Here is a 12,231-nt window from a genome sequence, read left to right as displayed (position 1 = left end):
CTTTTTGAGGACTAGGTCGCCAGCTTGGAAAGATCTTGGGACGATCCTCTTATTGTAAGAATGTTGGATTGTTTGGTGGTATCGAGCTAGGGATATTGCGGCAGCTTCTCTACGTTCTTCTAAGAGATCCACTTTTTTTGCCAAGATGTTGTCATTGACTCCTAATTCAACAATGTCAGAATGTGTAGTTGTGATTGTGAGTTATGATAGTATCACTGCTTCCATTCCGAAGCAAAGTGTGAAGGGAGATTCATTTGTACTGGATCTAGCTATTGTTCTGTATACCCATAGAATATTTTCTAGTTGCTCTGACCATTGGTTTTTCTTGCTTTCCAGCTTATTTTGGAGATTTTCTTTGATGGCCTTGTTGGTGGCCTCTGCTTGGCCATTGATTTGTGCATATCTAGGTGTAGAAAATGCTTGAGTGATACGCCATTTTTGTAGAAAATCCTTGACCTGAGTGCCAGCAAATTGCGTTCCGTTGTCCATGATTAGAGTGTGGGGTAGACCAAATCTAGTGATGATATTAGTCCAGATGAAGTTGATTATGTTGATTTCCTTGACTTGGACTAGTGGGATTGCTTCAACCCACTTGGTGAAGTAATCTGTGGCTGCTAGGACGTACTTGAGCCCTGATTTCTTTTGCAGGATGAATGGTCCCATGATGTCTAGCCCCCACATGTGGAACGGCCATGGGATGGCTATGTTTATCAATTCCCTTGCTGGACTTAGGTGATTGTAGCCAAAAGTTTGACATTTGAGGCATTTAAGAACGTACCTTTTTGCCTCAATATGCATGCCTGACCAATAATATCCTTGGGCGATTGCTTTGTGTGCCAGTGATCTTGCTCATGCGTGGTTGCCACATTCACCTTTATGGATTTCGTCGAAAATGAGTTGTCCCTCCCTTGGAGTTATGCACCTTAGGAGGGGTCCTCCAACAGATTTGCGAAACAGTCTTCTATTAATCACTGTGTACCTTGGGGATCAGAGTTGGATTGCACGAGCATGCTTTGCTTCTGATGAGATCTCACAATGTAAGATGAACTTGAGGAATGGGCCCATCCAAGATTGACTGATTTCTTCTTCAGATGAGGGTTGAAAATCTGTGAGGTTGTTGATACTTTCTTTATGGTACGCAGTCGCCCGCACGTCAATGTAGACTGTGGTCGGACATGCCTCTTGTGTTTTGGAGGCTAGGAGAGCCAAGCTGTCTGCATATTTGTTGTCCTCTTGAGGAAAATGATCTAAAGAGAACGTTTTGAATGAGCTGATTATGTCATAAACGACTTGAGCATACTTTTCCAAGTTTGCTCCGTTTGTGATATATTCTTTTGTGATCTGCTTGACGATTAGCTGGGAATCGCTGTAAGCTTTAAGCTTTGATACTTGTAGTTCTTTGTGCCATTCAGAGCCCCGCGGATCAACGCTTCATATTCTGCTTCGTTGTTGGACGTTGCAAAATCGATTTTTATTGATTTCTGTAGCTGGGCTCCCTCTGGTGAAGTTAATACAGCCCCCAGTCCACTGACCCACTTGGTGAAGTAATCTGTGGCTGCTAGGACGTACCTGAGCCCTGATTTCTTTTGCAGGATGAATGGTCCCATGATGTCTAGCCCCCACATGTGGAACGGCCATGGGATGGCTATGTTTATCAATTCCCTTGCTGGACTTAGGTGATTGTAGCCAAAAGTTTGACATTTGAGGCATTTAAGAACGTACCTTTTTGCCTCAATATGCATGCCTGACCAATAATATCCTTGGGCGATTGCTTTGTGTGCCAGTGATCTTGCTCATGCGTGGTTGCCACATTCACCTTTATGGATTTCGTCGAAAATGAGTTGTCCCTCCCTTGGAGTTATGCACCTTAGGAGGGGTCCTCCAACAGATTTGCGAAACAGTCTTCTATTAATCACTGTGTACCTTGGGGATCAGAGTTGGATTGCACGAGCATGCTTTGCTTCTGATGAGATCTCACAATGTAAGATGAACTTGAGGAATGGGCCCATCCAAGATTGACTGATTTCTTCTTCAGATGAGGGTTGAAAATCTGTGAGGTTGTTGATACTTTCTTTATGGTACGCAGGTCGTTCCAGAATGTCAATGTAGACTGTGGTCGGACATGCCTCTTGTGTTTTGGAGGCTAGGAGAGCCAAGCTGTCTGCATATTTGTTGTCCTCTTGAGGAAAATGATCTAAAGAGAACGTTTTGAATGAGCTGATTATGTCATAAACGACTTGAGCATACTTTTCCAAGTTTGCTCCGTTTGTGATATATTCTTTTGTGATCTGCTTGACGATTAGCTGGGAATCGCTGTAAGCTTTAAGCTTTGATACTTGTAGTTGCTGTGCCATTCGTAGCCCTGTGATCAACGCTTCATATTCTGCTTCGTTGTTGGACGTTGCGAAATCGATTTTTATTGATTTCTGTAGCTGGGCTCCCTCTGGTGAAGTTAATCTGACCCCCATCCATCGCCATTTGTTATTGCATGCGCCATCTACGTGGAGGTGCCATGTGTCTGGGGTGGCTTGTTGATGGAGTGATGTGATTGGCTCGGGTTCCCAGTTAATATCTTCGACAGGGAAATCTGCCAAGAACTCAGCAATGACCTGGCCTTTGCGAGACGTTCTGGGAACAAACTTGATGTGATGTTCTCCTAGTTCTTCAGCCCATTTGGCCATGCGGGTTGTTTTGTTGCTATAACTCAATACCTGTTTAATGGGTACGTCAGTGATGACCTTGATGCTGTGAGATTGGAAGTAAGGTCGGAACTTCCAAGCTGAGTAGAGTAAAGAAAGCATTGCTTTCTCCATCGGGAATAGTGCTTTTCTACATCTGCCAATGTATTGCTGGTGAAGTAGACCGGCTTCTCGACTCCATCATGCTCTTGAAAGAGAACTGAGCTGATTGCGAAGTCGGCCGTTGCAAGGTATAGCCTTAGTGTTTCTCCTTCTTCTAGTTTGGATAGGACGGGTGGAGTTGATAAATAGGCTTTCAGGTCGGTGAAGGCTTTATGGCACTCGTCTGTCCAAGTGAAAGTTGCTCCCTTTTTGAGTATTTGCAGGAATGGTCTACATTTGTTAGATACTCTTGAGATAAACCTGTTGAGGGATGAAACCATGCCAGATAACTTGTAGATTTGTTGCTTTGTGGTTGGTTTTGGCATTTTAAGAAGAGTTTGTATCTGTTTTGGATTTGCTTCAATGCGTCTTTGTGAGACGAGGTAACTTAAGAATTTCCCTGAGGCTACTCCAAATACGCATTTGGCTGGGTTGAGCTTCATCTTGTTTTGGCGAAGTCGTTCAAAAGCCTCTTGTAGGTGGGAGATGTGATCACCTGCCTTTTCACTTTTGACCACCATGTCGTCTATGTAGACTTCCATAGTGTCTCCTAACAAGCCTTTGAACATTTTTGTGACAAGTCTTTGGTAGGTTGCTCCTGCGTTCTTCAAGCCGAAAGATAGGACATTATAGCAAAACGTACTTTGCTCCGTTATGAAGGACGTTTTTTCCTGATCTTCCTCTGCTAGTGGTATTTGGTTGTACCCACTGTATGCGTCCATGAATGACAAAAGCTCATGACCGCAAGTTTGATCCACTAATATGTCGATTCTTAGTAGGGGGAAACTGTCCTTTGGGCAGTGCTTGTTGACGTTGGTGAAATCTATGCAAAGTCGTACCTGACCGTTTTTCTTTGGAACGACTACTATGTTAGCAAGCCAGGTCGGGTACTCGACTTCTTTGATGAATCCCACGTTTTTGAGCTTTTCTATCTCTTCATTGATGCCTTTTGAAACTTGAGTGCTAGCTTCCTAGGTCGTTGTTTGATAGGCTTGATGGTTGGATCTACATTTAAGTTGTGGCAAGCGACCTGAAGGTCAATTCCTGGCATATTGATATACGACCAAGCAAAAATATCTTTATTGAGAGATAGAAATTTGACAAGCTGCCCTTGAGCTTGGGGTAAGTCAGCCCCTACATATACAAATTTTTGGTCATCAGTTGTGCCCCAATTGACTTTTTCTCCTGGTTCTGTTTGAGCTTGTTTTCCTTTGAGCTTTTCTGATACCGCTGCTGGAGGGCTGGATGTTTGAGGATCCTGCGTCTTTGGAACGTCCTTGGTTTCGACTACCTGAGGCTTGGGTGAGGTCGTAGTGCTGACTTGATTACATCGGTGAGCTTCTAGTTGGTTGCTTCTGAGCTTCATGATGCCTCTGGGACCAGGATATCGTAGGACTTGGTATAGGGTTGATGGAATAGCTTGGATTTTGTGGATCCAACGACGTCCTAGAATGGCAGTGTAAGACAACCTGACATCGATAACACTGAAGCGTGTTGATGTTTTGACCATGTCCTCTTTTTCGCCAATGGAGACTGGTAGGATTATGTCTCCGATGACATCTGTACGATCTCCGTTGAACCCATAGAGCGGTGCATTGGACTCTATCATCACCGAGTCTGACAGGTGCATGTCTTTGTAAGTTTGATAGAACAGTATGTCGCATGAGCTCCCTGGATCGATGAGGACTCTTTTGACCGTCTAACCGTTGATCTTGACGTGTACTACGAAGACATCATTGTGAGGTAGGCACACCTTGTCTAGATCTTCTTCTATGAATGAAATTGTCGTTGTCTTCTTAGGGTTGGTGGGGTTAATCATCTTGGCTTTGTGTGAGAGATGGTAGATTTCTTGGATTGCTCCCACTCTTCTGCGCTTCTCCCGACTTGAAGTTTCGTCATTTGAGATGTCTGTAATCATGTTGATTACTTTGTCCTCATCTTGGTCGGAGGAGTGTTGTCTCCTGTTGTGCTTTGACCGATCTAGAGACTTAGATCGTCTTGTTGATCTGCCTGCCTACGTTTTACGTTGTTAGCGGGCCGTTCATTCTTTAAAAAACGCCTACGTGGCGTTTGGCATCCAGCTTGTGCCTCAGATCGCTTTCTGGCAAAAACTCTTTTAATTTGCCTTCTTCCACTAGGTTTTGGAAGTAGTGCTTGAGGCTCTAGCAATCATTGGTATTGTGGTGGTGGAGTTTGTGGAAATGACAATATGGACGCTTTGGTATGGCTATTACCTTGTTGATGTTTGGTTTGAAGTATGGCGCTGTGTAGATCTTCTTCAGGATTTGACTTAGTGTCTTGGAGAAGTTGGAGAATTCCTTCTTTGTGTATGAGGGTTTGCTGGCGTTGGATCTCTTGTTGTTGTTGGTGTTGTTGTTGTTTGAATATTGCTTGCTTTCCTTGGGATCTGGCTCGCTGCTGACTGCAAAGACCTTTTTGCCTTTGCGCTTGGCCATCCACTCTTTGTACTTGATGTATTTGTCGACTCTGTGATACAGGTCGGCTGAGGTGTCTGGCTTGTTGCGCATGAGGGACCCTGCTAGGTCGGAGTCGTCTAGGAGGGCGTTTGTGAATGCAAAAATTACAAAACCGTCACTGAGTCCTAATTCCAACGAGAGTAGTCCTTCTTAAAACGTCCTATAAAGGCTCGGATCGTTTCGCCATGAGCTTGCTTGAGTTGGAATAGGGAGTCCAGGTCGGCGCGCTTCTTTCTGTTGTGAACAAATTCTACTACGAATGTTTCAGCAAGGCTGTCAAAGTTGTTGATTGAATCTGGAGAGAGTGTGTAAAACCAGTCTATTGCCCCGTCCTTTAAACTGGCTGGAAAAAGTTTGCACTTCAGGTAGTATTAGTCAAGATGGCTGTATTGTGCTAGAATTTGGCTGAAGCAAGCTACGTGCTCGCCTGGGCAGGAGGTACCATCGTACAACGGACACTTTGGTTGAATGAACTCTGAAGGAGGTTGTTTGTCTATGATATCTTGGATGAATGGTGATGCTTTGTATGTCTCCAGCATCTTCTGAGCGATCTGGATCGCGCTGGCTATTTCGCTTGACTTCTCTAGTTTTTGCGTGAAGTCGTCTAAACGCTGATTGGTGGTGTTGGCTAGGGCTGCAACAGTGTTATGCTCCATCCCCTGCCTCTGTGGTGCCATTGTTGGTATTGGAGTTGACATTCTCTTGCATTGTCTGGTTTTCCTGTTGCAAAGTGATGAAGGTTTCTTGGAGTGTCTTCATCTGGTCTGCCAATGCTTGTAGGTTGGGCTCCATTGTGGTTTTGCTGACCAGTTTCGTGGGCTTGAGAAAAGAGTGGTTGCTCTTTTCTTAAGGAAACGAACCGGCAGACGGCGCCAATGTAGATGTTGGTTATTTTGGGACTACGACCTGATGATCTGTTGGATAGAAAATGGTTGCACTCTTCTTGGGATAAGAGTTGCCTACGTCTCAAATTTTTCCGGGTAAACTTGAATCAAGCCTTACATAGTTCATCTCTCTCTATTTGTAGATGTGTGTCTGAACCGTTATGGATTGCAGATCCACCTTGTATGCTATCTTGATGATTTGTCATTACTCTGATGTTACAAAGTAAATGACTCCTTGATTGTTGCGTTGACTGAGCTCCAGGATTGCGCTAGTTGATATCTTTCCATGTATGGTTGTAACTACTGTTGGTGACGACCTGGGTGTTGGGTCGTTGGTACGTTCGGATGTTGTGGGACGAGCTGAGATAAAACGTTTTGCCTTGTGGACACGTGCTCTGTAGTGTAGAACAGAAAGTACTTACAACTATGTTTACAGCAAAAGAGGAGTCTGATCCAATGAAACCTTACGATATCCACGCATGCATGCTTCAGTGAATCCATCCCTAATAGTCCAGTACTCCAGTTGTATGTCCCCTCACTGGGTGAGATTCCGTTTTGCTTGGATAGACCTGAACATAAAATTAGTCCGTTATGAACTAGTCGCTAACTTGTCTTGGCTATTACGCCTAATAGCATCCCCCTCTTATTAGACAAAGTAAACTTGGGGTCCTGCACGCCAATCTCCATAAAATCGCAATCTTCCATAGCTTCCTCGTGGATGCTTTCGGAATAGTAATAAATTTCTCCAATGACCAATGATAATTTTCAACTGTACCTACATTTCTCATTCTCTGCCACAAAGGTGGTCTTTCTTCCTTACGGCCTAGCATAGATTTTAGAGAGTAGCCAAAGTTGCTCACTTTCCTCAGTACTAAAAACTATAAGAAACGACTGCAGGCAAAGCCCAATGAGAGTTAATAGCAATGTACATCTCCACTTTCTCACAGTCCCACAACAATCACAACCACCAGCATAACCTCTAGAATCAGTGCCACCAAAAAAAACCAAGCTACCAATGATCATACTCTGTCAAGCACTATAACCACTATAGGCTAGTGATTATTTCAAGCTTTTCAAATTCTCTAAAGACTCAGCTCCTCAGCAATTCCACAATCGTATTATTGCGTTTACCATAAAGTCATTTTATAGAATTGCAGTTTTCATGCACAAGTTGTTAATAGGCATGATTGGTTCCCCTTGCTTCTAGCTTTGTCCCACCTCTCAATGTAGGAGTCATCTTTATCAAGTAACTTTGCTATCTATATTTCTATCTCTATCACTTCTCTGACACTCTCAGAACTCCAGGCACATCCTGTCAGGGAAACATATATTTCCATAATCTCCTATCTGATTTCTAGATATGGTTCTCCATCATTTCTCTAGCTTCCTGTTTTAACTGTCCTGTTAACTTCACTTGTTGTGCCGTCATTCTGATCAATTTTTTCAGAAAATTTGGGCAGGTTGCCAACTTCCTTTGAGCGTGTCTCATAGTTCTCTCATCCTTCACCGCCATCCCCTCCATGGCTAGCTGTTCCCCAATGTTTCCATCCATCCTCCTTTGTTGAGATCCACACCGTAATTCAGTAGCATTCACTGCTTTATTTCTCCCTCCCTGTATCGGTTCCGCTTGTGGACACTCCAAAACCCATGTTGTGACCAATAGCTCGTTCCACCCTTCACACTAAAGATAGAGTTGAATTTTGTTGCAATTCTCCATCTTTTCCGCTATCTATCACCACTCTTTCACTTTCTCTATGTGGTGAATTTGATAAGGACGTTACTACTGAAGAATCCACATGCCTCTGTTCTTCACCATGTGTATCCCCCATCTGTTGAGGCCTTGTCAGGCTCAACCAGATTCATGACTGAATAGGGAAGCAGGTTAACTATCGAAAGCATGATACACCTTTCATCTAAGCCATGCACATTTTACGAACAAAATCACATCTCAAATACACTACAAAAACTTTGGGTTGGGTTGGGTTGGGGGGAGGGCCATGTATTTTCAAATGATGTCTTGGAATCCACGAAAACCATGTATTTTCAAGCATAGCTTCATGCTTCCTCTTTATCGGAGACTCGGAGTAAAATCAAACTAGAAGCTTATTCAACAGAAATAATAAACTGTAGTAGTAATAATAGTAGTAGTACTAATAATAATAAGTAATATTAATTAAAATAACAAAAATAATTACAATAGTAGTAATAACAACAATACTAAAAACCGCATTTATAACAACAATAAAAATAATAGTAACAATAAGTGCCTCCAAATCTAATTTTCAAAAGATTAATAATAATGAATAACTAAATGATTAAAAACAATATTAAAACAAGAAAGAGGCCGAAAAAAGTTCGGAAGTTTGCACTATTTTCTTTGTACCCGTCATTGAGGATGGCCTCTAGATTTCACAAGCTACTTTAACAGCTAATTCTTCAGCAAGGTGTTCAGAATCACTTCTTAGCTTCTGGCTTAGGCTCCAGTAGCACTACTAAGCAGTAGCAGAAATTTCCCCGCAGACATCAAATCACAGCCATCACAAAGTTAAAACATGTGGTTGCTGACTAGCACTGGGACTTGGGAGGGACAGCATTCATTGTCCTTTCAAAAAGAAGATATTAGTAAGGTAGGGTATTCCATAAGCAGGAGCAGATAAAGAGAATCAAAAAGAGGGATTTTTTTCCCTGTAACAGCATTATCCAAATTATTGTACATTATCTAACTCAGGGTGCAGAACACGATATAAATAACAAAAGATCGGGAACCTTCGATATTTAAAACAAATTATAAGTTTCCATTTTTCCTTCAGTATCAAAATTCTGCATCTTCAACTAATTGACGAATGCCAATAAAAGGATGCTAAATGCAAGTCAGCAACACCAACTGAAAATATGTTCAGGATTTCAACAACCACCATCCCTGTGGAGGCAAGGTTTTGGTCTCACACGTGGACCATATCAAAAACGCTTTCGCCTAGGAGGTCCAATCTGAACTAACTGTTGGGTTTCTAGTTTTGTTTGCAAATTGATGTCATATTTGAGTAAAGATTCTTCTTAATGAGAGGAGTCTCCCAGTAAGTTTTTCCATTCTTATTAGCTCCTAATTGCCAATCTTATGAGTTAAACTTTTTAATAGGGTTTAGTTTCTTCTAATGACGTGGTAAAAAAGGGCTAGAGACAACAAATTTACAAGTATGGCAGCTGCCTAAAAGTTGACTCGCTCCAACAATCATAGCAATCCGAAAAATTTACTTGTTCAGACAAACATCTCTACGCACACTAACAAAATGTTTGGTTCCCTTTGCTCACTACTTTTGGTGGCTGCAACATAATACTACGGTCTACAAACTGCAGCAAGAGCATACACGTTGCACTTTTCCAATTTCAGTGGTGCTGACTTGAGTTCCTAAACAGCTAACAAACTTTAGAATATTCATAACATGACTAAGCTAACTCATTAGCCAGCTAACACAAACTTGAAGATCATGAACCAAGATAACCCATAGTCCACATTCAACTTTCCTTTTTTCTTTTTATTGATTGATTAAGTAATATAAGAATTAACAAAGATGGATCATTTTCAAACGAAAAAAACATTTAGAACAGCAAATTCATATTTGTATGCAACAGTGTTGATGCACAAAAACAGGGAGAAAATCATGAGAATCAGCATACCTTTCTGCCTGTATTCATAAAAGTGGTCTCTAGGTTGCTGTTGAAAATTCAGCTGCAGTGGTAATAGATGCAACCAAGGCTGCCATGCCAAAAACTTTTATCCAACTTCGACTCCGAGCTGCAAAAACAGCCCCGGTAACAGCACCAGATATAGAAGCATTTAACTGCAAAAGGATAACGTGCATTTCTGTCAACAGGTTTTACCCCGATCCATATAAAACAAGATTAATAAATAAATAGTCGCACAAGTTCATCAGACAAATCTACTCAAATCCACTACGCATACAACGATGAGAGTGGGAGCAAGACACCATCTTTACGATACATATAAAGGTCTCCTCCAATGTGCACGTGATAAAAAACCAAGGATTTAAATTCACAATATGACGGACTTGAGAAAGTCGTTTTTCCAAAGGGGGTTAAAGCTATGCAGTGAAAGCACAGGTGCTAACTAGGGTCTGAGCTGAACCTAGGGAGTATATGAAAGCATAGGCGACCGAAGAATGAATTGAAAATGATTACTAAAGCTGAATGAGCCCACCATATCCTTCTTCCCCCGGTATTTCTGAATTCCACAATGAGTAGTAGAATAAATTCCAGCAAAGATTCCTAATAAATATTAAAAAAAAAAATGATCAATCGTATCAAATTAAAAGATAAAGTAATATTAAAATTACCGCATTGTAAACCCGATGAGCCAGCTGATTTAACCTACACAAAAAGTAGACCCAAGTCAAAACAAATTAAAATAATAATAATAATAATAAAAAAATGTACAAAATCCAACTAAAATTAATAACTTACGACATATGAAGCTTTAGATAAACCAGTAAGCCCTATATATAAACCAAAGAAAAACAGTTGAGTATTAATAACAAGTTATGATTAAATGGTGAAAAGGTTGGTGTGTACCTAATTTACGAGCATTGTATGGACCAGAAGTTAAACCCCAGATAGTTCCCGCCTAGAAAAAAAAAAAAAAAGGTTATGTGATTAAAAAATAATATATAAGGATATAGAAAGAAACGAACCGCGGCGATGCGTAGGGTGGAGTCAGCGGCTATAGAGATACATGGAACTTCGTACATGTTGTCTCTCTCTACTTCCATGGCGCGTAGATTAAAAAAAATTGAGGGGGACAAGATTGGTATTTCATCCGAGAAGAGAACTAGGTGGGGTGTCAAAATGGCACACGTGCTCAAAGTCAATATATTCCGAATTCCGAGTCAGGGCTGTTATATTTTCTTTTTTTTACTACATCTTACTATATAGAAAAATATGAATACTATTTTCACGTACGTCACAAGGGCAGTTTGGTAATTTCTCTATCTATTTTGGGGGGTATTTTGGTCTTTTTACTATATGAATGTATTATCTCTACGGTTCTCGAATATTCTCTCTCTAAAATCTCTAATAATAGGATGATTGATTCATCTACGTATTAATTATTTGTTGAATTGATCAAATTTATTTCCTATGCATTCATCTTTGCAAACGATTCAGGTAGCCGAAGCAATTGAATTCTCCATTGGAAGTTCTTGAGCAAGAGATTTATAATATATCGAGCTTGAGAAAACTAGACGATCGAAAGTGATTTTTTCTCTTTTCATTACGTTTTATTCGATATCTCTGTGTTTTGAATATGTAATTAAAGTTTGAGCAAGTATGTTTTGTTTGCTTTATCTCTTTCATGTTAAATTTACAACTAAAAGGATTTTTTTTTCTTCTATCGTTAGAAAATTTCTCATTGTTGTCTTTGTCATTTTATCATTCGTTGAATAAATTGTTTACAATAAATTATTTCAATTTTAGTTAATTTTCTAGGAAATAAAAGTTAAAATGACTTTATGTAATTTTATGAAACTATAGTCGATAAAATAACCTGAGTTTGTTGTGAGCAACTCTTTAATTTGTGAGTGGATACAAGTGTAGAGAAGAGTGAAAGCACTAACGAGGGTTACGAGGGTATCTTAGTATTCTTTTTTTCATTTAGATTTGACAACTACAGTGCATGTACACTACTGGAAAATTTTGATTTATGGCATACCCTTTTTGTTTGTGGTAAATAATTGTTTGGCATATTTCAACAATGGCAGTGTTCTTTGAATATGGAGAAGTATGAAATTACTCAAAGACTGAGAATCTATCAAACTTAAATGCTTATCTTTTCACTATCTAAAGGTTCTCTGTAGATTTCTCAAATATTTCTCGCTTCGTGTTTGCAATTTCTCATTATTCGCCCTGTCTTCGGTCTCCGACCGGTACTATTCACACGTAAAGGAATACTATATAATTTCTTCAATCTTGAATCTAAAATATATATAGCTAAAACAAATTTTGTGGCGCTGTTTTGTA

At 40.5% G+C, this 12,231-nt stretch overlaps 1 protein-coding gene across 1 annotated transcript; it reads right to left on the bottom strand.

Moving 5' to 3' along the window:
* Positions 1–8,407: 8,407 nt before the first annotated feature.
* On the bottom strand, positions 8,408–11,081 carry ATOEP16-4 (Mitochondrial import inner membrane translocase subunit Tim17/Tim22/Tim23 family protein). The gene is made up of 7 exons (XM_086559075.1): positions 10,908–11,081; positions 10,789–10,840; positions 10,681–10,712; positions 10,554–10,587; positions 10,418–10,485; positions 9,877–10,040; positions 8,408–8,803 (listed from the first exon to the last, which is right to left on the bottom strand). Exons 1-6 carry the CDS (start codon positions 10,983–10,985, stop codon positions 9,906–9,908), a joined length of 399 nt encoding a protein of 132 aa, XP_086415201.1. The 5' UTR covers positions 10,986–11,081; the 3' UTR covers positions 8,408–8,803; positions 9,877–9,905.
* Between the last annotated feature and the right edge of the window lie 1,150 nt (positions 11,082–12,231).

Source organism: Coptis chinensis, chromosome 5 (genome assembly GCF_015680905.1).
Source record: "Coptis chinensis isolate HL-2020 chromosome 5, ASM1568090v1, whole genome shotgun sequence".
Classification (NCBI taxonomy): Eukaryota; Viridiplantae; Streptophyta; class Magnoliopsida; order Ranunculales; family Ranunculaceae; genus Coptis; species Coptis chinensis.
This window is presented reverse-complemented; position numbering and strand designations above follow the sequence as displayed.